This window comes from Caretta caretta, chromosome 7 (assembly GCF_965140235.1).
Source record: "Caretta caretta isolate rCarCar2 chromosome 7, rCarCar1.hap1, whole genome shotgun sequence".
Classification (NCBI taxonomy): Eukaryota; Metazoa; Chordata; order Testudines; family Cheloniidae; genus Caretta; species Caretta caretta.
Window position 1 is genome coordinate 85,609,549 of NC_134212.1, and position 26,812 is coordinate 85,636,360.

Consider the following 26,812-nt stretch of genomic DNA (forward strand, 5'->3'; position numbering starts at 1 on the left):
TTATCCACCTCACTAGTGAAAACCCCTAGCCTACACACACTGCATTGGTATAAAATTACTTGCACAGGTGCAGATTACCTGATTTGAAGGCTAGGCAAGTCATACTGGTTCTGTGTTTACACAGAGACTTACACTGGTGTAGCTGCATGCGCTCACACAAAAATCCAGTGCAGGGAAGCGTTTGTAATGGTAAACAATGTGACTGTGTTAAATACACTCTCAACAGCAAGCATCTTAAAACCTTTTAAAATGCTGTAGTCTGGTATATTTTTAGACTAGAGCTCTAATTTTAGCCCTTGAAATACTATATGAAGTATGCTAAGAATAGCTAGAGAAGTATGTTCAGTGGGTTTCACACCTCAAGGTAGGAACAGAGCTCTGTATTGCAGGGGTTCTCAAACTGGGGGTCAGGACCCCTCAGGGGGTTGTAAGCGGTCAGCCTCCCCCCTCCCCAAACCCTGCTTTGCATCCAGCATTTATAATGGTGTTAAATATATTAAATGTTTTTGAGTTATAAGGTGGGGTCAAACTCAGAGGCTTGCTATGTGAAAGGGGTCACCAGTACAAAAGTTTGAGAACCACTGCTTTATTGGAATAGAAGGGGATAGAAAAATGGGAAATAATATTACCTCCTGAAAGAGTCTGACCAATAAGAATTTATTCAATGCTCCTCCACGATTCTAGCAATATCAACACTCTTCAGTAACTGAGACTGCATTTATTTCTCCCCACCCCATCAATAATCATTGTTCAGCTACTGTTTGCTGTATTTTTGCTGTAGGTCAGGGGCTTGTTGCCTCTGGAGGAGGGACCCAACTGCTCATCAACTAATGACAAACTGGAGCAAGAGGTGAGGGTCAAAGGTACAAAATAAGGGATCCAGAAGGGGACACCTAGCAGAGAACCCTGGCCAACACCCACTGCTCCTCAAAGGTGCCTGTGGAGGCGGCCCAAAGGAACTCTGCCCAGACATGTGAACTAAGAGAGGAGCAGAAATAGGTCCCATAGTCACAGAGCACCTCGCTGTCCAGCATCCGCCTCCTGGTGGAATAGATGGCTACCTTGGCCGGTGCGAGCAGGAGGCTGACAAGGAGATCTCATGACTTTGTGGGGCCATGAAGGGGGTATGCATGAGGAAAAGTGCACCCAGAACCTAATGAGAAGGTTCTGGAAAAAACAGAAAAGGGGCTGCAACCTGGTTCACTCAAGGTAGATATGCATCACCTGGGTCTCCCTCATGCTGGAGAAGGGACAGGTGACAGGGAGGGGGGTGAACTGTGCTAAGCAAGTACACACCTGTGGTCATGGCTCAGTGAAGGAGCTACCAACTAATATCCCTGGCAGGCCCTGAGACCAGGGTGGAATACTGTTGGATCATATTAAAGAAGTTCTGTATTAAAATCACAAATGAGTTTGATTCTCTATAGTTTAAATTCCAAGGTATTACTAATTAAGAGGTCTCTTGGTTTTTGGTACTGTTTCTCTCCCTCTCTGTGTGAAACTTGCAAGCTGCTAATTGTGTTAGGATATACTAAGACAGAGTCTGTTCTCAAAGCAATACTTTGTAAAAACAGAAACAGCACACAGAAACTCCCCATCCTTTTGTTGTATTTCTCACTTTGTTAACAATTGTGATTAAAATAGAGAGAGAGGGTGTGTATGGATAATAAATGAATGATCAGGGAGGTGCCAGCCTAAGAATCCCAGTGTCAATCGGCTAAAGAAGGCATCAAGTGGAAACAACCAGAGGACCCAGGGAGGGCAGACTGGAATCCACCCAACAGCCTCAAGGATGGGAGAACTGAAGAACAAGATAACATCTGGCAGCATGGAGCTGTCAGGAATGTGCTATCTGCTGATTGATTCAGCAACCACATGATGAAGTAATTCTCATAGACTGGCATAGGAATACATTCCTATAAAAATGGACTCTAGAAACTGAGAACTTTGGGGTCTGATGCTGCAAACCAACTTCCAGGAGCGTCAGATGTGCATCTGACAAGGCCCTGCTCCCTCCTCGTGTCCAGGCCACCTGGCCAGTGGCTTGGCAGGAGCAACTCTAAGGCTGGTAACTATGACAACAACCTTGCAGAACCTGTGTGTGTGTGTGAATAAATATGAAACAGAATGGAATGTTATAGCTATAACTAACTGCTTACTATGATTCTTTCTGTATTCACAATAAATGTGGCATTTTGCCTTTTCCCCTTTAATAAGATCCTGCTGGTTTTTATTTTATTGGTATAATACTGACTGGCCCCCATTAATATAACATACAAAACATTGACTACTTAAAGGTCACAAAGCATCAGTCTGCTGACCTATGCAGTTAACTTCTTTTCCTTAAGTGTTTGCAGGATCAGGATCTTTATCCTTACTGCATGTGTTAGGTGACAGTCACTCCATCTGCTATATGATAGAGAATATTTTGAGCAGCTTTTAAAAAGGGAAACACTACCCTCAGGAAAGCCTCTCAAGCAAAAACAAGGCAAGGACCCATTAAAAACAAAAAGTGGGAAAAGTAAAGCTGACAAAAGGAAAACAAAAAGTGGGAAAAGTAAAGCTGACAAAAGGAACATGCAGTATGTGATTAGACTGTGGAACTCAATGCCACAGGATATTATTGAAGTCAGAATCTTGCCAAGCTTTTGGCATGGATGGGATGTGGATCGCAAGAAGGGCCAGAGAGGCAAGACGCTGTATTTTATTGGACCAACTTCTGCTGGCGGAAGACACACGCTTTCCAACTTCGCGTGGTGCGAACGCAAAAGCTTCTCCCTGGCCCGCTGCAGGGCAGGGGGAGCCAGGCCCTGAACCGCAGCCCGCACTTCGCTCCCCTTGTATCACGCGCTGTCTCGCGCCGCCCTGGCAACTCGCGCCCTCCAGCTGCCCGCGGCCTGAGGTCCGCGCCATGCTGAAGCCGGGATGGCGGCCGCTGGAGGCGGAGCGCGGCGCCACGTTGCCACGCGGGGACAGGCGCGGCTCTGGGCAGCCGGCGCGCGCGGCTGTGCCGGCTCCCAGCAGGCAGCGCGCCGCCAGGCGGGCTCCCGCGGCCACCCGCCCCACGCAGGGCCCGCAATGAGCCCCTCCAAGCCCAGCGCCTCGTTAGAACCTGGGCGGCCGCCCGCATCGACGGCGCCTGAGTCACGCCGACCAATCCCCGCTCGCTGGCGGACAGGGCGGCCAATAAAACGAACCGCTTGGGGCTCAGGCGCGTGGAGGGCGGAGCTAATGAGGCTGGCTCGTGCTGCGGCCGCGGGCCTGGCGGGGGGCGTTCGGCGCTGGCGCCTGGGGCCGCGCGCATGGAGGGCGGCGGACGCTGACACCCCCCGGGGAGGTGACTAGCCAGGGCGGCAGCTGCAGCGCTCCTGGCTCTCGTGCGCACGCGTCGCAGCCAATCTGCGCTGCGGGAGCCCCCCAGGCCGGCGGGCGGGCGGGCGGCCCGGACAGTCCGTGCGCCTCGGGCTCTGGTGTCTGCCCCCGCTGTGGCGCGTCTCGTTCCTCTGCCCACGCAGGCAGGGCTGTCGCTCCCGTGTAGCCCCCGCGCCGCCTCTCCGCCGGTTCCCTCTCCTCTCGTAGCCGGCGCGGTTGCTGTTGGGGGCCCTCCCCAGCGACCTGTCCCCACTCACTCGCCACCCGCGCCTCTGCTGGGGAGGCTGCTGCTCCTTCCGTCTCTGCCGTACACCTGTTGTGGAGGGGGGGTGTCTAGTCCTTGCAGGCACCTTGCGTTTCCAAGCCTGCGACTGAGATGCTGCCGCTGTCTGGGGAGAGGGCTTGCTGTATCGTTAGTGCTTCCAGTGCACGTGGGAATTCCGTGGGGACCCCAGCCCAGGGATCCTGGAGCTGCAGTGGGGTCCTCTTGAGCCAGAGTCCAGGGATTGTGCTCTGCCATGGAGCTATTTTCTCTCCTTTCCTCTTGGAGGAGGTGATAGCAGCAGAGCAGGGCAGCTGGTCCCACTGCAGCGTCCTGCTGGCGAACAGCTTCTCCCCAGATATTCAGATCCAGGTTCTCTGGCCTGCAGAAAGTAGAAGCAAAGGGACTGGTAAGGGTAAGGGTGTGTTGGTCAAAGATTTGAGGGCCTGCAGTCCAGCTCTGGGGTTCAATCCCCTTGCAAACCAACAGGGCTCCCCTGATACCCTCAGACAACATGAGGCCAAGCTCCTTATGATGGTGCCCTGCCCAGAGTTCCAGGAGACCTTCTCCAGAGTCTTCTCCCGTGCTGAGCAGTGGCATTTCTGTAGGAGTGAGGATGAGCAGGAGCATGGGGCACTCTTGGATGATTTGCGCTATCTGCATTGGTTTGCCTTGCTGGAAATTCCAGACTTCAACTCACCTGGTATAGCTCAAGTGAGCTGTGTGCTGGCCGAGTCACTGAGGAAAGGTGACACGCTGTTTGCCTGTGGCTCCCCTTTTGGTTCATTTTGCCCAGACATTTTCATTAACACCCTTAGTAGAGGGATAGTGAGTAACTTAGCTGGAGAAGGCAATGTCCTTATTCTGACTGATGCTCGTTGCTTGCCTGGCACCGAAGGAGGAGGGGTCTTTGTGTTCTCTGAAGATGGTTTTAACCTAGTTGGAATAATTGTGGCTCCACTTTGTTGGAAGGCCAATGAATGGATTGGATTGACATTGGTTTGTTCAATTTGCCATATCCTGGAGAATGTCAAGAGTATCTTGGTTGGGTCTGGAAGTTCTATGAAAACCTGGTGGCCTCATGTGCAATTGGTTACTAAGCCTGTTGGGAAGATGGCAGTCTGCCCTGGCCCTGCACAGCATCTCTTGTCTGCAGTGGTGTTGGTGGAGTGTGGTCAAGTCTGGGGATCTGGAGTGCTGATCAGTTCAAGGCTAGTGTTGACCTGTCGACATGTGGTGAATGAAGCCGCGGGTGTCTGTGTAAGGGTACAGCACAGTCCTGAAAAGTAAGTCTTGATTCTTGTTTTTGTTTCTTTGTTTAATAGTCAGTAAGTAGGACAATGCAATCCACATGGCAGTGCAATAATCTGCGAAGTGTCATACACTGTGGCCTATAGCCTCTTCCTTAAATGACTGCTTTGAAGTTTCTAATAAAACTCTTCTGCATCTCCTAACAAACACTGCCATCCAAATATTTGATCAACCTGTCAGTTCTGGATAATAGGTGTGAAATGGCCAGTGTGTTCCATATCAAACACTAACTGACCCAACCCCGCTTGTACCCAGCATTGATTTGCAATGCCATTTGTGGCCCTTTCTGAACGGATACAATATGGGCCAGGGTCAGCGTGCAGCCCACCTCCAAACCTGGGGCCAATGAGAGGACCCCACATGTGGCTGTGCTAAAGAGACAGTATCACTCATCACTGACGACTGCCCTTTGTTCACATGTGATGGTCGTCTGAGGCCTCTGCACTTTGCTGATGAGGCTGCTGCAAATGAGCTTGGCAACCTCTGTATTTGATAAGGTATCAAACACTTGTATCACTATTCTCTGCATCTCTTGTATACATTCTTCCAGAGGTCAAATGTATTCTATGAATTAAAATTACTGTCGGTCTGTCCCTGGTGTTTATCAATATGGTTCTTATCTGATCACACATTTCAGCCTAATGTATGAGGGGATACTATATTCAGAAGTCCACTTGGCTTTACACTTAAAGAATTATGTTGTATAGCAAACAGTGCAAATCACAGATTTCAGAGAAGCATGCAAGAACTTGCACATTATGCTATGAACTAACCAAGCAAGCCATGTATCAACCTGGATAAATTTCAGTATTCTGTAAACAACTTGTTGTTGCCAAGCTCTTTAACTAAAGGCACTTTTGATTAAGAGGAAGTTATCATTTATGTTATGAAGTGCACTTTGGGATTGCAGCAGTGGGAAGAGTCAAAATTGAAGACTTCCTGGCTTAATACCTTAGTCATGGCCCCCAGGCAGAGTGCTACTGAAAAAGTGAGCATCTCTAGAATCCTGCGCAGATACAAAACTTGTATCTGCATCTGATCCGCGCACCACATTTGCGGGTATCTGCAGATTTTCAGGGCTCTAAGCAGATCCTGTCCCTCTCTAGTATCTCCAACAGCCAATTTGGGAGTAGCATGGATTGCCTGTAGGGGGAACCACCTACATGTGCAACTGGAGGGTTGGAGGGGAGTCAAACTCAGATGTAGGGAAGAATGAGACTGCAATCCTCAAAACTACAAGAGAGCTTCTGCAAATCCCCTATGGTAGAGAAGGTGAGTTATTTAGAATGTCTGTAACAAAGTGACTCTCCTGATAGGTTTGCATGTAACTCTTCAGACTTCGTTCTGAATCAAGCTCCTATTGTAGTCAGTATGTCAGTAATAGTGATCGCTGCTTTGACTATTAACAGGTGTCTGGGAGTCAGTCCAAGATCAGCGACTCACTGAAGAGTTTCCATTCTCTGACCAGGTCCCCATCTCATGGTCATACCTGTCGCAGATGCCATTCTTAAGATTCCTTTTTTGTGTCTTATTTTTCTAATCCAAGAAGGCGGACTCTCTGCTAGTCTGACTCTTAAGTTGAATTTTATGTCTTATCCCATTGAGTGATGCATTCCTTCCCCTGCTTCCCATTCTAAATGTTTCTTCATGCATCTGGGGTGCAGTCTCAGGTAGGTGACATTCCAGGGTGCTGGATCTAAGGATGCTTTGTCAGGTAGTTTAAAACGATCCCTTCCCTGTTGCCTTCAAAAGAGCTTTACTATTTTCAGTGCAACCTGATATCATTGCATCCCACCTGATAACCAGTGCAAGGGATACTGGGGACTGCCTCAGCACATCTAAAAGGGAGCTGAGGCAGCAGCAGTAAAAGAATCTGGAGCTCAGCTCAGAACTGAGGGCACTGGGCAGGAGACAGTCGGGCCCTGCAGTACTGGGACAAGTAGGGGACCAAGTGGATTGCTGAGGTGGTGGGATGTCGCATGTGGGGCATTGAACCTGCTTGGATCAGGTTTGTTTTACCTACACCATATTGGTATATGATGATTTCTTGCGATTGTGTGACACCGATACGTGTTGAAGAGTTAAATCCTGCTTTCTTGGGAGTGAACTTTGCCACAAAATGGATGAAGTCAGCTAACTTGGAGGCCTGAACCTGATGTACAACATCTTACTAGATTTGGAGTCTGTATTCCTTTCTAAAACTATCGTTTTCAGACTTGTACTGAAAAACTCTGTTTGTATTTGCTCCTAGGGTCTGTGTCCTTAAAGGGAAAGCGGTGTTTACTACAAATGATGATTCTCCCTATGACCTAGCAGTGGTAGAACTAGAAGAAAGCTTACTCTGTTTTGCAAAACCTGTTTTAGCTACTAAGTTTGGTGCAGGTAACTATTCTTCTATTTACTGTCCTGCTTGTAGCTTCACTGGTCATGGGTTGGATGTCTGACTGGTAACTTGATAAATTCCAAGGGCCTGAATCCTCAGCTGGAGAAGTGAAAGCTCAAAGAGCTGTGTGATTATGATTGGTTACGCTTACCTTTAGAACAGGGGTTCGCATGATCAAGACTTGCAGTTGTACCCAAGGCCAAGACTTATGCTACAGTACTAAGGGAAGTGCTGCACTTGACACCTTCATTCAATGGTAGGAAGAGGTGGTGCTTGCCATCTTGCAGGGTAAGACATTGAACAAATGTCCCTTCTTATTTGGCTGTTCAAGTGACAGATTGAAAGACTGGGGTTGTGTTTCAAAGGTAGTGGCCTGGCCAGCATTCCCTCCAAGTAAAACACTTCCCAGTGTCCAAAACTGTGAGTGCTATCACTAAGCGTAGTGTGCTGCATCCTTGCATGCAGCCATTATGTTACTGGGTTCAAGCCCCGTAAAGTGCAAAGCAGAGGAAGGGAACACAGACAGATGAGACATACTTGATCTTCACTAAAGATTCGGTAAGGTACCATATCAACTGCTTGCATCCACTTTTAGCTTGGATATGTATGCTGTCACATGACCTGAAAACTGACTGAAGGACAGTAAACAATAGAAGTTGAGTGGGCATGTCGTACAGTTTACTGTAGGGATCAGTTTTACATCTCTAGGGCAGTGAAAATTTTCATGTCTTGCCAACAGCATTGTGATGCACTGTATACTACTGGAAGCAATCAATAGTATAATGTTAAGGAAGGAATCTGGGATAAACTGAAAACAAACACAAACAGGAGAATAATAAAATGGGATCTAGGACCGTTACAAATCTGGACAGAAAATAAGAACTACAGATGTCCTTACTGTGGCTGGTGGGGGAGACTTTCAAAGGTACAAATGGCAATTAAGAACCTAATTGCCATTTGTGCTCTGGAAAATTTTCACTAATGACTCTTCAAGTGTTGCTGACACCTCATTAGATAACACACCTTCTACTTTCAGATCATATTCTGCATTCTCTTTTTCCTGACTTCTTCCATTACAGGCAACATTTGTCTAAGAGCTCGTCCACTCTTGCTGCTTATTTACTACATGAATTCACCCTTTTATTTACCTCCCCTCCTCTGAACCACCTGATTCTTGCTGCTGTTTGTCTCCTCTATGCAGGAGAAGAAGTGAGTGTTGTTGGCTTTGGTGTGTTTGGCCAGAGCTGCGGCCCATCGGTGACATCAGGAATCTTGTCAGCTGTGATCACTGTGGATGACAAGCCAGTGATGCTTCAGACAACCTGTGCGATTCATGGTGGCTCGAGTGGGGGGGCCCTTTTCTCTACAAACAGCGGAAAGCTCCTTGGTAAATAATATGCTTTGTCTCCGTTTATCTCCCTTCCCCTCACCCCACCCGACCCCAAATGAGGGGAATGGCCAGTCATGTAATGAATCATCACAGCTGGGTGGTGTTAGATGCTTTCTCTGTTCCCCTGTCCTCCCCATTCAGGAGAGAGCTTTTTTCTTTTACAAAGATTATATGCATTGTTAAATGGCCACCATCACACAAAAGGAAGGATGAGGGGATTATACTAGAAGCTTCTGTAATACTTTCCATTTTAGGATTTTGGAGTGTCACAAAAATTAATTCTCAGTGCACATTTAGTATGAGATTATGTCCTTCTTACCAATGGGAAGACTGAGATACAGATTGTCATGCAGGTCACACATTCACTCAACATAGATAGGAATAGAATCTGGGGCTCCTGATTCCCAGTCTTGTTTTGCCTACTAGATGATACTTCGTTACTTGAACTTGATACTCCCCTTTCATTGTGACTAGCTGAAACCTTCTTATCAAGGGCCTAAGCAAGTTAATACACTCTTCTTTCACTCTATTGAAAACATAGTTGAAATCCTGTGTCTGGTAACCAGGAAAAAGACACTTGGTGGTGTCTTATCTCTTTGTGCATATCTGAAATTCTACAGTTCAATACACTTGGTAGCCTTTAATGAAAGAGCTTGCACAAGACAAGCTGGGGGCAGGAGGCTGTCCACGGCTGGAATAGCTACTGAGGTTCCAAGCCAGGACTGGTGAATGCTAGCAGAGTTGTGCTGGAAGAACTGCATGGATCCTGCCTTCACTAGGCTGGACTACATAACTATTCCTCTCATCCTCCACATCCTGAGGTTGCAATCTAGCAAAGCACATGCTTAACTATAAGCATTTGAATACTTCTGTTGCGTAGGACTACTTACATCAAGTACTGAAGTGCTTTGCTGGAACGGGGCCTAAAATTGCCAGTCAGTCTTCCCACAAGGGGGCGGGGGGGAATATATATATATAGTTTTTTATATATAAAATTTAATCAGTGTGGAGTTCTTCAGAAAGGGTCTTGCAGGGCTGTCTGACATGCTGATGGCATGTGTTGGCCAATGAGATGGAGCTAGGAGATCCTTCCCTGTATACTGTTATAACCAGTGATGAGCTGCCAAAATCTTAACAACCGGTTCCCTCCTCACCCCACGAGGGGGTCGTGGCCTGCCCCCACCCCTGGGGACTCCTGCCCCATCCAACCCCCCTCGTTCCTTGATGCCCCTGGAACCCCTGCCCCATTCACACCCTCCCCTGTCCCCTGACTGCCCCCAGAACCGGGCAGGAGGGTCTTGTGGGCCGCCATAGTGGGTGCCCACCCTGCCCCTAAGAGCCAGAGGGACCTGCCAAAGGCAAGGTGGGGAGTCCTGGTGGTGCTTACCTGGGGCAGCTCCCAGGAAACATCCAGCAGGTCCCTCTGGCTCCTAGGGGCAGGGTAGTGTAGCTGGGGGGGGGAGCAGAGGGAGTGGCTGCTGCCCCCACTGATCACATCAAAAGTGGCGCCTTAAGCACCGACTCCATGGGTGCTCTGGGGCTGGAGCACCCGTGGGGAAAATTTGGTGGGTGTAGATCACCCACCAGCAGCTCCGCGCCTGGCCCCAGCTCACCTGCGCTTCCGCCTCCTCCCCTCCTCATGCCCCTCTACCCCAGCTCACCTCCGCTTTGCCTCCCTGGGCCTGAGTGCGAAGCCACCGCCTGCTTCTCAGCCCTCCCAGGCTTCCTGTGCGAACAGCTGATTTGCGGGAAACTGGGAGGGGTGGAGAAGCAGAGCGGGGCGGTGCGTTCGGGGGCGGAGGCGGAGTGGAGGTGAGCTGGGGCCGGGTGGGGAGCTGCCGGTGGATGCTCTGCACCCATCAAATTTTCCCCGTGGGCGCTCCAGCCCCGGAGCACCCAAGGAGTCGGTGCCTAAGGCACCACTTTTGTCCAGTTGTTAAATTTAGAAGCCCTTTTAGAACCAGTTGTCCCTCGTGGGACAACCAATTCTAAAAGGGCTTCTAAATTTAACAACGGGTTCCAGCTAACCGGCTCCAGCTCACCACTGGTTACAACCACAAAAGTCAATAGCAAATTGTTGCTTCTGTGAGATACCTGATGCTTTAGTGTGACTATTTTATCAATAGAAAATGTGCATTATGTCAAGGGCATGGTTCAGTACTTGTATCCTTTTTGTGTTAGCAATTCCCTCTTTGAAGCTAGAAAACATAATACTGTTTTCCCTGTCAGTTATGTCCTCTTCAGAATAGCAAGCTTCTCTTATGGGGACGCTTCTCTAAAAACTGGGCTCTATCCCCAGTTCTGATATTGATTAAAATGTGTAGCATTTACACTAAGGAACTTAAATATCTGTGTCTCAGTTTCCCCTTCTGAAAAAACAAAGTTAAAATACCTACCCACCTTTGCAAAGTTCTTTCAGATGGTGCAGCTATTTAAATGCTAAGCATTATTTTTAATCCTTCTTTGTATTTTGGAATTTGAAATCTTACTCTGGCCTTTCTTTCTTTCTTTGCACTGATGAGCCAGATTTGGGGGATAAGGTTGTCTGTTCTTGATACAAAGTAGCAAAGGACGCATTATGCTTCTGTCTAGGTCCTGCAATCTATCCATTGTATGGAAGCATGTTTTTAATTCCTAACTTCTTAAGCTACCAGAAAGTTTACAAACTCTACTTTGTCTCCTTTTTATTCTTCCCCACATACAGGGATTGTTGCTAGCAACACAAAGGACAACAGTGTAGGAGCTACATACCCTCACCTGAACTACAGTGTTCCCATCACAGTTCTACAGCCAGCAGTCTTGGAGTACAGCCATACTGGAGACCTGCATGGTTTCCAGGAGCTGAACAGGGCCAATGACAAAATCAGACTCGTGTGGCGGCTCCAAAGAAAGACCGCAGAGGTACCGCACAGCAAGTTATGAGGCTGGCCATCTCAGAGAAGAAAGGTAGAGCTCTCCTAGAACATCCTGCTCATAGGGGGAGGGGGACTCCACACAATTCAATGTTGTATTATCTGTAGTTATGTCGAATTTGTCATAAATTGTCCACAGTCTATCTGAAGGTATGGTGTCTTTGGGGCTGACCAGCTGTCCTGAGATCAGTGATGTTAACATTGGTTCTGGCTGAACTGAGTGAAAGCAAAAGATGATGAGCAGCTGTTATACTGGGCAGAGCCAATCAGAGTAGAACTATAGAAATGAGCTGTAATGATTCCATGGGTCCCTGACCAGGCTTCAGACTCTCCATTAGGTGCGTTCCCTGGATAATGGCATGCTCCTCTCCATCATTCCTGGAAGTGCCATCCCCAGGAGTGCAATTCCCTTCAGCTGCAGACACTGACTCGCTATTCATTATTTGGAGGTGCTGATGAGGCAAGAATAACTAATACGTATGGTCAGGTAATCACTAAAGGGTGGTGTGACTTTCTGGAAGTACTTAATGTCAGCAGGAAGGAGATGAATTGCTCAGGATGCTGATGGTGCAAAGAATATAACTAGGAGTCAGGGTTTTTTGTGTTTTTTTTTGTTTTTTTCCCCCATAACAAAATCTAAACTGTGGGATTGTATTGTGTGGGATGTCTAAAATCCTATCTGGATGTAGCACTAATGCAGCTGGGAATAATCCTGTAGTGGCAGAGGATCACCTGATGAGACTCTTCCATCTTTAATGTCTCTTTCAGGAAAGGAGATTAAAGCATAGCTGTGGGTGTGAGAATTTGTAGTTCAGAGCACCTGTGTGTATTAGGGGCCCATAGATGTTCTACGGATTAGCTAATCCTACACCAGCTTCTTCAGTGGCTTGGCAGAGTGTTATTTGGGGGTAGAGAGATTTTCTCTGTCCAAGTCCAGTTTTAACTGCAGACTGTGGAGTACTGGAAGGGAAATCAAGACTATTGCCTGGAAGAAAAGGCAAACATCCGGTCTAAATGTGAATGCATTTACCTTACACGTTTCTACCATCTTCATTTTCTCTTTTGCTACTTAATCTTTACCAACAGTTTATTTTATGTTCAGACAAGAATTTTCAGTTTCTGGAAGTGTTTTCCTGTTCATGCCATGACTTCCTATGACTGAAACTGACCTTACAAGTGTTGTACCCCAAGGTGGACCAAAGCTACACATTTTGGGAGTGTCTGCATCTGGGGCTTTTAATCTGGTGGGGGCAACTACTGGCAAAAGACTTCTTCTCTAGATACAGCACTGAGTCTTCCAAGTGGAAGCATGCAGAAGGAGAGTGCACGTTATAGTACACAGCTTTACTAATAGGGAGAGACTTCATGCTGCTTGATCAAGTTTGCCCTACTATGTAATACACAAAAAGGCCTGAACTAAACATGACTCCAAACACATTGGAAACTTGTAGCACCAAACTCCAGTTTGGAGGCTCATTTCTGCTATCCACTTTTATCCACTATCTGCTTTTATTTCTAAGAAGAGCTAAATAATCTTACCCAGAGATTAAATGCCTCCTATGTCCGCTGGGTGCCACTCGTACTCCAGCACCTGCAGTGGGGGATAAGACTTCTGTTAGCAGCTTATCCTGATGCCAGTACTATTCGTGTATCTTTCTGTTCGTCTGTTGCAAGTGGGGTGCCCACACTCTCATTAGAAATCCTGCTTGGGATTGCACTGATACAACTGTCTGACTTGTGCGTGGCGGCAGGACCCTATTTCCTGATTAAATACAAAAAAATGTGAACTTGTCCACTAGTGATCTATTAGAAACTGAGCAAATTCATCAAATATGATGACTTAGAGGAGAGAGCTTCTGGTTGGTCTGATGAAGTGAAGTAGCGAAGCGTGCTCTTATGACCAACCCTCTATTCAAAGGCACTGGAGTAAAACTGTTGAAGACTTTGAGAATAGAGATGGGCCTGAGGTTCTTAGTTTGAATCTGGTTACAAAGTTCATGACTGTTCAGATCCAGGGTTTATGCTTCTAATTAAAGCAGTGTGCACACTCATGGGAGGGAATGCGTTGACGTGTCTGATAGGCTGGAAAGTCTGCACTGCAGAACCGTTGTCTCTAGTCATTGCTGTGTCTGAAGTGTATTAGCGGGGTTCAGGTATTGGCTTATGATTGAGGCAGAACCTTTTCCAGTTGGGGATTGTTGCTGTCATTGGATAGTATCTCTGATCTCATCTGATTTCCCCGCCCCCTTCCCCTCCCAAACTCACCTTCCACTAGGCAGGTAGCAAGGGCTGTGCATACAACAAAGTTGTTTGGCTTGTTAATTCATGATGAAATAAAGCTGGATCATGCCAGCTGTTCCTACTGACTTTATGTACTACACAGTTGACTATGTCTATGCAACTCTAACTTTGGTTGCATAGGTATAAAAGAGTAGACTTTGGCCTAAGGTGGTAATGAATATATAGCTTCCTGCTGCCTCTTGTTGTAGGATCCTTCCTCTGCACTTCCAGATTGAGTATTGTAGATCATCTGCCTGAAGGGAAAGACCCAGCTTCCTGTGATATCATTCATTGCTGGCACTCCACTCCACTCTGAATTATCTGCTTGTGGGGAAGTAGACAAATGGGGGTAAAAGCAATACTGAATCTATTGCTGTGATGCGTCTGGAGTGAATTGGCTGCTTTTGTGGCTAGGTCCTATGACAAGTTTGTGTGCAGCCCATTTATCTCTCTGCCTCCTGGAGTCACCTTGAGAAATATCCACTTGGGGCTTGAATAGCCCTTAAGAAATGAAGACCTTAGTGTACAGCTGCTTTTTTTTTGGCAGTTCACAAATTATCTGGTTTTTCTGTCACTTGAGCAATAAATATCTCGGACTTCAACTCATTCTTCCTCTGTCATGCAGAAGAGGAATGAGTTTGTTGAAACAACAAATGTTCCTGGAGGAAAAGGGAATGTTCCTGAGCATCATAGATGGCCTAGCCCTAGGCAGTCCTTTAAATCTTGCACAAGCAGAGAAGGGTGGATGCTCTCCAACCACAATGTTGGAGAGAGCTTTGCATGCCTGAAAATAAAATCTGGACACTGCTCGCAATGCTCTTTTGATTTAATGAGCATTAACTTGCATTCATTCAGCAATCTCTCGTTGTAAAGTGGTTCTTGGCTGGGACAATTATCATACGGTTACCGTACAGTTTTGTGTAACAATGTCCCTGACCTAATTGCTTGGACAAATAGGTAGTTAATAGAATCATAGGACTGGAAGGGACATCAAGAGGTCTTCTAGTTCAGTCTCCTACACCCAAGGCAGGACTAAGACAATTCCTGAAATGTTTGTCTAACCTGCTCTTAAAAAATCTCCAATGATGGAGATTCCACAACGTCTCTGGGTAATTTATTCCAGCGCTTAACTATCCTGACAACTAAAGTTTTTAAGCACATTGCTTCTTGTGCTAAACTCAGAGGTTAAAGAGAACAATTTTTGTCCCTCCTCCTTGGAACAACCCTTTATTTACTTTGAAAACCATTATGTGTCTCCCCCGGCCCCCCCCACCCCCCACCCCGTTTTCTCCAGACTAAACAAATCCAATTTTTTCGTATTCCCTCATCCTAGACCTTTAATCTTTTTTGTTGCTCTCCTCTGGAGTTTCTCCCATTTGTCCACCTCTTTCCTGAAATGTGGTCCCCAGAATTGGACGGAATATTCCAGTTGAGGCCTAATAGCGCAGAGTAGAGTGGAAGAATTACTTCTCATGTCTTATTTACAACACTCCTGATGATACAACCCAGAATGATTTTTTTGCAATAGTGTTACACTTCACACACATTTAGCTTGTGCTCCACTATGGCCCCAAGATCTTTCTGTGGTACTCCTTCCTAGGCAGTCATTTCCCATTTTGTATATGTGCAACTGATTATTCCTTCTTCAGTGGAGTATTTTGCATTTGTCCTTCTTGAATTTCATCCTGTTTTCTTCAGACCATTTGTCCAGATCACTTTGAATTTTAATCCTATCCTCCAAAGCACTTGCAGCCCCTCCCAGTTTGGTATCGTCCACAGCCTTTATAAGTGTACTCTCTCTATGCCATTATCTAAATCATTGATGAAGATATTGAATAGAGCTGTACTCAGAACTGCTCCCTGTGGGACCCCACTTGATATGCCCTTTCAGCTTGATTGTGAACCACTGATAACTACTTTCAACCAGTTTTGCACCCACATTATAGTAGCTCCATCTAGGTTGTATTTCCCTAGTTTGTTTATGAGAAGGACACATGAGACAGTATCAAAAGCCTTACTAAAATCAAGGTAATAGTACATTCAAATTTATCTAGTCATTTGTGGTAATTGTTGGCCACTGCATGCCTCAAGGGAGAGGTTCAACTGAGTTCCTATTGCTTCTCTGCACTGGATTTAATTTGTATTCCTTGAGCCTATGGGAGCAGAGGCCTGGAATGGCAGATGCTTGGTCTTGGATTGATCAACTCTGGCACTTCTGGGTTCCAGAGGAGTTCTGCCCAGTCCCCTTCAGGCAGAATGATTGGTGGGGTGGGGGGGACTCGGGGAGGTTATTTGAGTGTGGAGGTTTTTTGCGGTGGGAGGGGGAGGATGTTGAGCCATGGCTATTTCTGAGAAAAACAGAACTAGACAGTGGAAGATTCATATCCTTGAAATCCGAAAAAGATTTGTAAAGTTTGTGGTGGCATCTTACTGTAAAGTTTTTTCCTCTCAGAAGCTGTAAAATAAAATTCTTTTCTAATCAATTTTTCTGTCTTATATTTACCAAGCAATCTATAAACCTTCTCTTCCTTCACCCTGGTTCCCTCTGCTCCCTAAAATCTTGAACTAAATACAGCTTCTCTTGCCTACTTCAATAGTGCAAAGCTTTTCCTTAGTATTGCACAATTTCTAAAATGTATAGTTAGGCACTGAGTTGCTTCCAATCACAATATAGTTTTAAGGTCTTGTACTTTAAGTTGCTTGTGTTCCTTTTTAAAGAGTATCTCTTGTAGAGAGGAAGTCTTCTCTAGCCCCATCTCTCCCTTCCCCAAGAAGGGAAATTGTTTTTTGTATTCATATGGGAATGCATACATAGTCACCAATACCATATGCTGCCTTTAATTCAGAGAAGGGAAATCTAAATAGAAGCCAAAATTATTTAACTAGGTTTCCTTTCAATAAGTGGAGGTAGTAATGACGGGTGCACCCCTTTCAGCATGATTTATCAATGCAGTAGCTGATAACGTTACTCTTTGTCACTTTGTCTTTTATAATCCTAGAAACTAACACCATCACTGTCCTGGTCCTGTAGACTTGACTTTTCTCATACCTTTTGAATTTGTACTTTTCAGTGTCTATCTCCTAGAAGGTATCCACCTTCATGCAGGTAGGGGAGCTGTGGATTTTGTGAATCATTCCTGATCCCCTGCTACTCAATTTCAACAACACTCCCTCTCCAGGCTGAAAAGAGGTCCACGAAGCCTATCGCTTCTGTCAAATAACATTTCCAGTGTGACCTTTCTGAAGCCAACAGACACATCAGAATACCTCAGATCCACACTCTGAGGTGCAGGGAGGAACAGCTGGGCTGTGGCACTGTAGTGTTTCAAGCTTTCTGGTTCATGCTGTTTGTTCTGGCTCTAACACACAAGCTGCATCCCTAGCATTCGCATTCGCTTGTGGGTTGGAGCCGAAGATGGTACCTAAATGGCTGGGCAAACACATCCCTGACCGAGAGCTCTGAAAAACCTCTCCCAGCCTTTACCTGGCTCTGCCCCCTTTGTACAATCTTTGATTGCCAGTGAGACCCTATGCATGTGGCAGTGGCTATAGAGTCTGTAAGCACATATCTGCTCCAGGTGCAGGAGAACTTTTTGTTTAGCTGAACTATGGTGAAGGCTTATATCCTCTGTAGGGCAGATGGGACAGCCCCAACCTTCTCCCATGTTAGCTTTGCACCAGTCTCTGTGCTGACTGCACAGCAGCTACTTGTGATTTACACAAGTGTAGTTAAGAATAAGGTCCATATGCTAATGAGTCCTGACATTACAGCCACTAGAGGGCAGCATATTACCCACATGTAGGGACATCATGGTTGGATTGCATCAACTTTACTGCAGCTCTGTTGGCACCAAGTGGTTGCAAAGCAGCTATGGTGTAAGGTTTGGGTAGGCAACCTATGGCACGCGTGCCAAAGGCGGCATGTGAGTTGATTTTCAGTGGCACTCACACTGCCTGGGTCCTGGCCACCAATCCGGGGGGCTCTGCATTTTAATTTAATTTTAAATGAAGCTTCTTAAACATTTTAAAACCTTTATTTACTTTACAAACAACAATAGTTTAGTTATATATTATAGACTTATAGAAAGAGACCTTCTAAAAACGTTAACATGTATTACTGTCACACAACACCTTAAAGTAGAGTGAATAAATGAAGACTTGGCACACCACTTCTGAAAGGTTGCCGACCCCTGGTGTAAGGAATCTCCCTGGCAGGTGCAGAGCTAGCATCCCTAGTGAATGATGGCTCTTGGACTGCTCTAACCTTCAATAGGTGCCAAAAAAACACACCTTTGCTAGGCTGGGGTTTGGTACAGGATGAAATGCACACACCACCCCTCTCCGCTGATGCATACGCATGTTGTACATCACACTGTCCATATGCAAAGTTTGGTATGACAAGCACTACTGACTTTAAGGTGCATCTTGAAAGTGAATTGACATGCTGGTGGGCAAGCATCCGATCATCAAGTCCTGGCTGGGAGCGCAGGACTGACTTGGGTACAGAGACAGGGAGAATGACAATTTCCTGGATGAACCTTATTGAATTAAGTTATACCCTATTGAATTAGGTTTAATACCTTTTGAAGGCCATTGTATTCTGCATGAACTTGTGTATGTGTTGTGGAATTGTATGTATCTTCTCCAGCCGGAGGGGGATGCTACTGTATTTTCTCTGTTACCAGCCCTTTGAAGCCACCTCTTGGAGAGGCTCACGTAAACTAGTTCACACTGGATTTCCCAGGGACCAATGGACAAAGAAAAGATTTTTTTTTTTAAACTGTCTCAGTGCCTTCTTCCTGATCCAGCAAATGGACAGGATCAGTGAGCCACAGAGGGCTCCAATCCTTTGGGAACGGTTGGCAGGACTGGGCCTACTGAAGCCCCATAAGACTGGGTGCTTGTTCTGAGCTAAAGCTGTGATGAACTTGTAACTACAAGGAATCCCCTTGGGTGAAGATTTGGGGGAGTGTTTCTGCCAGAATCCAGGTAGGGTTTGGGGTGAACTCTCATAAGCTTATTCGCATGGATGTAGGTTGTTCTATTGTTTTTAGTGTGTGTTTTCTCTGTAGTGCTTTTACTTTAAGAATACAGTAGGCTTTCATGGAAAGTGCTGCGTGGTATCTTGTAACTGTAGCTGTTAGTTGTCTCTGAAGAGAAATCAAGCCCGTGTGCTTGGGCAGCGTGTCTCTGCTGGAAATAACAGTGAAGGCAGGGAACTGGGCAGCCTGGAAATACCCTGGTGAGAAGGGAGTGGCTGTGAAGGTGGAAGCCTGAGGGTGGTGCTCTTGCTGGCCCACTGAGGGGAACAAAGGTGTAGCTGCCCTGAACTGTAATAGCCTTTTTTCCCCAAAGAGCTTAGTGCAGGAGTTCTTCTATTGGATCAATCTTGGTGCCGTCCTTCAGAGCAGCAAGGGCAAGGTCTGCAAGAAAGGATCCACCGCTATCAGCCTACAGGAGAAGCTGTGTGATGGCTTTGCCAGCATGCAGGTGGCTGGGCACTGCACTGGTAAGAGAACTGTAACTAAAGACACTCCAATAAGTGAGAGAGATGAGTTAAAAACCAATCGTGTTGCCTTTCTATTCCTTTTATTCCTTGTCTGCTCTCCTGGCAGTGCTGGGATCAAGGTACTATAGTATTGCGTACCCTCCCCCTCGAGGCATAATTTTGCTCTGCCAGCCTCCTGGGACCAGACATCTCCCTGACCTGCTTTTCACTCCCTACTGTTGTGCAGGGTGAGGAGCTAGTTCTGAGCAGGCAACTACACCCATTCTTGTACTGCTAGTCTCCTGCTTGGAGGGATAGCTGCATTCTGGCCCCACCCCTCCAAAGAGACATCTTTCAAATAGGGATCAAATTCCACACCCATGTCTTAGAGGTACTTTCAGCCCAGAGTTGTAGGTGCTGTAACTGACGCATCAGATCTGCTCTCCCGAGGCTGGACACCCCGGTACTTTTATTGTAGCACAGAGAACTGGGCTCATGGATACTCCTGTATGTCCTTCTCTGCTGTGTTTTCCAGATCTATTTTAAGCTGTGTCTTATCTTGATGACTAAATGACACGAATGGTGTCATATACTGGGTACGCCAAAGCCATCCTCTCTCCAAGTCACGCCAATAGTGCCTTGCTTATGCGAGATTCCTCTGCTCTCTCAGGTGCCCCATGTTAATAATAGCACTTCTCAGCCCTTTATAAAAGGCTTTTCAGCTGTAGATGCCAGCGTTGTGCAAAGCCCTGTTCTAACAGACTTGTGTGTAAAGGGATGCGGTGGCTTGCCTGAGTTCTCACAGCAAGGCCAGGGCAGAGCCAGAACTCAGGTCTCCTTGCTCTGTTCACCATACTGCTTCCTTGTAGAGAAAAAGTGTGTGGGATTGGCCTTGAGGGCACCACTGGAGTGGCAGAGGGCATCTGACCAGGCCTAAGTGAGCTGGTACTGACAGAGATAAAAGGCTATATTTTTACAAACCCCCATCAGCTGCCTCCTTGCATCTCTTTTGTTGCTGAAAATGCAAACAGTTCATTAGTTCCTCTGAGTAGGGCTGACTCTGTCAGGGCTAAAGGAAGCTGCACTCTGGCTGGCATGACATGAACTCTGGTGAAGGAGAAACACTTAGCTAAATTCAATGCAACACAGGTTTGGGAAATCTCTAATTACAGGAGAAGCCAGGTAGTATTTCCTCTGTTAATTATTTTGCATGTCCTTGTTCTCCAAAGATGATGAATAGCTTCACTCCTGGCAAAGAACCGTCGGCACTTCATGCAGAACTTTGAACACTGTTTTGTTCAGAGACAATGACATTTTCTTTTCATCTCTTTTCCTTAGTTTTTAATTGCTAAGAATATTTGCATGAAAATAGGCTCTTTGTTTCTTGAATCCATCTGCTCCTGCTGTTTATTTCCCACCTGAAATCAGAATCCATTCTTGTTGCATCACAAGCAATTTCTCCTACAGCTATTAGTAAAGCCAGGAGGAGGAACTAGCATAACTTCAGGAACAGATTAAGTATCAGAGCCACTGAATTTATTAATAAGCATACGCTACTTATGTAAACACAAGTCTGCATAAACATGTTTCCTTCACTTTTGGTCAAATTAGCGCATACACACATGCACCCTTGTATCATATACATAGTTCCATAAATACATCTTGGTGCACACATAACTGGTCATTATTTATTACATAGTGTTTTAGTTGGACATGCTCTTTACAGACACCCAGGTAGCTGTGGTTCTTGCTCTGAAATGCAATCATGGGGGCAGATGTGAACAAAGGAAGAGGCACATAAAATGGAGCAGGTGCAGTCCTAATTGACCATGAGCCCAATGTGTTTTAAGGAGCTACTGGAAGGATGAGATGAGGGAGATAAGTGTCAGAGGAAGAGCGGAAGTAAAGGCATAATGCTGGAGTGGAAGGAAGCATTCAGGAGAGGAGGGCATAGGGTATATGCAGTAGGTGAAGACAAGGATTGATGAGAAGGCAGGTGGGAACTTTAAACTGATGAAATAAAGCCTTCCTCTACATCGCCTTGCATTGTGTGCATGATTGTTTTCACCTGTGCAAAGTGGGCATAAAATATGCAATCAGCCTGGTCACGTTCTCACCCTGGTGAGGGGTGGGACTGCATAGGGGGCGAGGTAGTGGAGAATCAGGGCCATGAATATGAGGCTGAAGAGGCGAGGACACCGCTGAAGGAGGCAAAGAGAAGCAGCTGATTTTTAGCTGTGGCATTTTGGGTAGACTGGAGATCAGAGAGGCAATGGGGCCATGCACCAACCATCTCCACCCATAGAGATGGTCCCATGTTTCTGTTCAGAGAGCAGCATAAGATCACACACTGCTTTACAAACTCCTAGATGGACAAGGTTCCTATGCTTATTTACTCTAGGCCCAGATCCACTAAAGGTACGTAGGTGTCTAAACCCCATACTTTGGCTCCTCTGCAATCTGCAAAACTCCTGCTGATCCCTGTAGGTATTTAAACTCAGTCGGCACTTAAATTTTCAGGTAAAAGTTCCCCGGGTACCTATGTTCCTGCCCTGGGCATGCACGCTGCTGCTTGATGTCTGGATGCCTCTCTCCTTCATAAGTGGCAGAACAATTCACAAAGCTGGAGGAAAATAGACGTTCTGCCATGTGCATGCAGGGTCTGATGTGGTAGGAGTACTCAGAGGCTGCCTATCAGATCAGTCCCATTCAAACTCGAACCTGAGGAGGTGCTGGTGCTCAGCACTGTATACTCCTCTTGTAATGGTTTTAGATCACTCATCTGGGATGTGGGAGACCCAGGTTAAATTCCCACCTCTCAGGAGAGTGCTCTAACAGCTGAGCTAATGGGATATTCTGATGTGAGGTGTTCTCCTGTTGAAGCTGTTCCACTGTGAGGCAACAGGATAGAGTGTGATTGGCGCAAGGGGACTGGATGCAGGGTCTCCCGCATGAGTGCTCTAACCACTGGACTCCAGAGTCCTTCTCCCAGTCTCTCTCTGGCTCAGTGACTGTTCCACTGTGGTGAAATATTTAAATAGTCATTGGGCCAGAGAGAGAGACTGTGAGAATGACTCTATACCCAGTGGTTAGAGTACCCTCTGAGGAGGTGGGAGACCCTGGGTCCAGTCCCCCTGTTCCAGACGTTTTCACTGCTCAGAGTTGGAGCCCACCCTTAGTGCCTCATATTCCAGAGGTACTGAACACCTGCAACATCCCTTGAGCTCAGCTGGAACTGCAGGCACTCAGCACTCCTGCAAATCTCCCTAGTCTAAATTGGATGTTTATGCTACACAGGACAGTGGTGCAGGTGAAGGAACCACTAGTAGGAGCACTGGAAAGGCTTACAAAAGTAGTGGTTTCTAGGGAGAGGTTGGGCGAAGAGAGCGTGTGTTGCTCTCTGCTTGAGCATGCTAGGAGTTTGGGAATAAAGAGGTTTATCCTTATCGCACAGCGTATCTTGGCATCACATTTGGGAATCTTGTTTTCTCTTTTTAAAGAAACAGTCAAGATGTTCAAGGCCTCAGTTTGGCTTTCACTTAGCCATGAGCCACCAGTCTTTTCAAATCAGATGAGTATTTTTGTTTCTAAAAGTTAGAAGTTTTAGGGCTTATTCTTCATGGGGAAATAATCCAGAATTGCTATTGTGAAATAGCTGTTCCATTCTAGATTGACATGTAGCCACTCTTATTCTGCATGAGTGCCTTTAAGGGGGTTGCTTAAAAGTTTGAAGATAAACCATATAATTGCTCTACAGTGCCCCTTTAAATAAAATAAATGGGTAGTAATAATATTGCAAGTTTATAGCATTTAGCACCTCTGCACCACTTTTCATTTCCAGCATTTTATATGAAACCCCTCAAACAGTACGAGCCTCCTTTTTGAACTAACTGAGACCTGGAGATGGCATAAGGTTAGGCGCCTAGGCAAAGCTCACCCAGTAACCTTGGTTATGAGTTTAATAGCGTGAATCTGACATTCTTTATACCGTTTTGTGAGGCTGGGAGCATGAGAGTAAATATCCAAGGTTTGAATATATAAAGGTCCAGCATGGACTAAGTGCTAATAAGTGAGACCTACCCATGTAAGCAAAGTATATAGAGCATCAATTACTGTTGTTGCTGCCTAGGGGCAGAGCTAGAAGGACTGATTAGTTCATTTCAGGAATGGGAAGCTCAGCTTGGTATTTGACTACTGCATTGAAATAAGAATGAGTTGCCAGGGAAACAAGAGCTGAACCTACCAGTTTGAGCAATCTGCAGTGACTGCATGAAATCGTGCCATGCCACTCAGAAAAATGAACAGTAGATTGTTATATGGGTCTGTGTGCAGTGTTAAGTTTGCATTGCATTTCCACAGAGCTGTTTTCGTCCATTCTAGCCTGTCAGAGCCAGTTTCCTGCTCCGGTCTCACCCCAAGGATCTGACACAGACTTTCGCTCTTGTTGCTATAAAATCCTGTATCCCTTCTCCTTGCACCGTCCCTGATTTATTTACTCGATGGGATTCACTGCGCTGCCAACTTTGCTTTGTGTTTTTCTTATATTCATGAGTTGTATTGCAGCTGTCGTATCCTTATGCAGCAGGAGGAAGGAGATGGAATTAGATTCAGAGCAGAGAGAGACTGCCAATAGTCCGTGCTAGTCAGGGCACTGTTTTAATTTTTTCTGCTCATTAGTGTGGCTGTTATTTTATCTGATATTTTTATGGCCTCCTGTGATAGGTATCTAACCACCCTACAGCAAAATCCCTCATGAAAGTGAAAGGCTGATAATATCAGCTCAGGTAGGTTTTGTGCAAGCTTATATAGGAATTGCTAGACTGGCTCAGACCTAAGGTCCACATAGTCCAGTATCCTGTGTTTAATGGCAGCTAGTACCAGATGTTTAAGGGGGGCGGGGTATAAGAAACCCCGTAATAGGCAGATGTGGACTAATCTGCCCCACATGAAAGTCTCATCCTAGTATTGTTTTCAGCCCTGAAGCATGAGGTTTTATATTGCTTCCAAAACTCTTTTGTTAGCATCTTTATAACTAGACGTTCCTGTTATCCATCTAAGCATCCACTTCCTTTTTGAATTTTGCTAAATTCTTTGTGCCACAGGGTGACATTGAGATTAAGTTCCACAGTCTAATTACATGCAGGTGGAAAAAAATATTTCCTTTTATGAGTTTTGAATTTTCAGCCTTTTCACTGATTGTCCCCTTGGCCTTGTGTTGAGACTTTTTCCCATCTGTGCCAGTGCATTTCTGTCATGACCTGCTTGGACCTCTCCTGAGCAGAAGCTGCCAATTGTGTGTGGTTTATGAAGGGCAGAAATGAAGAGTGGGATGTGAATCAAAACTGGATATTTTTTTTTCAGTGGTGCCCAAATGTAGGATTTTCTCCTGGGTCTCCGGTGCTGAAACGCTAATACACTAAGTACGTAATACTCTACCATATGGGTCAATGGGACTTGTGCCATTGATTTAAATGGGAGTGGGAATAGGCCCTAAATCAGTGAATTTGAATGTTACTACCCAGTGGCAACAGCTCTGATGCAAAATGCACAAGTCTGATCCCAAATCACCATCCATGTGCTCAAGACAAATGCCTCAGTGCCAGGGACTACCAGCCCAGATGACCATATTTCATTTTTTGTGTTTTTTCAGTAGCTATAGGAAACTAGCCAGAAAAATTCCAGTAAATCAGCTGCTAAGTCAGTAACAGGGACTGGGAAGTAGGACCTGAGTCTCAGCTGTTACTGAGAAGAGCTGTGTCTAGCTTCTCTGGCTTTCTCTTGGCTGGTTTGGTGCGAGGCTGTCGAGCAGCACCGGAGGGCTTGGGTTCATGTCAGCTGGATAGACACAGTAGAATCTGACAGATTGTCAGTGCTCCAGGGACAGAGAAGCTGTTACTAGCTGACTTTCCTATCTTGCTGCTGGTTTTCTTTTCTAGGGAGCATATTTACTAGTCTGTATGCAGCTGCAAGCTGGCAGGACGTGGCTGCACTCTCCCTAGCACATCATGCACCGATTACCACAAGCCTGGCTGATCTCATGTGGCATCATCCAGGTGCTGGCAGTACGACACCACACTACATTAGTGTGGCTAATTATACGGTACTTTTTAGGAGAGTTCTCCCTATGGTTGCAAAACCACAGTATATTTTTGTAGCTAACGATCCTTTTGGCAATGGAATAGCCTGGGAAAGCAGAACCGTTCCTCCCAGGCGGGCACGGCAATGCCTTTTGAGTGTGAGATTTCTGAAAAAAAGGAAATGCGGAGAGGTGGGATTTGTTGTCTTTATTTCATGCGGGCTGATGACTGCTGCCACAGGTAGGGTTGCGTCTTGCTAAACCAGGTTCATTTGTTTGGCTGCACTTTAAAGGGAATTTCCCCAAATAAGCTTCAATGTGTCTGTGTAAAAATACCCTAACTTGCCCTCCTGACCCTTACTGGGAGCAAGGCTGGGAGAGGAACAAGGTCTTCCACTCAGAGGCTGCAACGCCTTGACTACACAAGGCTGCAGACAGGGGAAAGAAGAGGTACTCACTTATTTAAAGGCATTTATTAACTTACAGGAATATGCCCCATACTCAACATGGAGTGAGGCCTGACTGCTCAAAATGGGAGGCGTTTGCATTACTTTGGCACATAAGAATTACTCTACCAGATCAGACCAGTAGCCCATCTCGCCAAGTGTCCAATTTTTTACAATGGCCAGCACCCGTGCTTCAGAGGAAGGTGGAATTCCCCATAGTAGAGTAACTCGCTATCACATTCTGGAGTGCAATCCAGACCCGTGAAAAGTTACGTCACCTCTTACCCATAACTCTGAAATGCCTTAACAGCTTTGCTACATTAGCTCTTTACCTGGAACACTCACAGTTAGCAACAAGCATGTACCCTGTCTACATATTGAGCAGCCCTGGGCTAATGCTTTGAATGTTGAAGCCTGCCTGCAATACCACTCATCACCACCAGCCTTGGCTAACAACTGGTGAGGTGACTCCAAACTCTCCACAGCCCTGAATTTCTCCCAAAATGTGAGTTCTGAAATGTCCAGCCCTGTCCTGGAACAATCAGAAGAACGTTAAGGGTCGTTGCTCCTTTTAAAGAGAGAAAAGCGCATTGCAGCTTAAATGGGGTAAATACACCCTTCCCTTCAAATGCAACTCTGAGTTTGTTTATAGTAAAAATAAAACAAATTTATTAACAATAGGACATAGCTTAAGTGATGCCATGTAAAAGGAATGTAAGCAGAGATGGTTACACACAAATAGAAGTGAAAACGCACATCTGAAAATCTAAAACTTAACCTAGCAAGGTACAGGCTTTGTTCAACATGGTTTCTCTCACCAATCATTCTTCTTCCCAGCCATGGCTGATTTTTCCTTCAGTCAGAACCTTCCACAGAAGTACAAGGGCTTCCC

General features: G+C 46.0%; 1 protein-coding gene across 1 annotated transcript in view; it reads left to right on the forward strand.

Moving 5' to 3' along the window:
* Window positions 1-3,047: 3,047 nt before the first annotated feature.
* The window catches only part of TYSND1 (trypsin like peroxisomal matrix peptidase 1), a 33,157-nt gene continuing 9,392 nt past the window's right edge, over window positions 3,048-26,812 (forward strand). The window contains exons 1-4 of the mRNA XM_048858985.2: window positions 3,048-4,920; window positions 7,197-7,327; window positions 8,530-8,715; window positions 11,423-11,664. Of these exons, the coding sequence (XP_048714942.2) occupies window positions 3,749-4,920; window positions 7,197-7,327; window positions 8,530-8,715; window positions 11,423-11,640 (1,707 nt within the window). The 5' untranslated portion in view covers window positions 3,048-3,748 and the 3' untranslated portion in view covers window positions 11,641-11,664. The remainder of the gene's footprint in view (window positions 4,921-7,196; window positions 7,328-8,529; window positions 8,716-11,422; window positions 11,665-26,812) is intronic.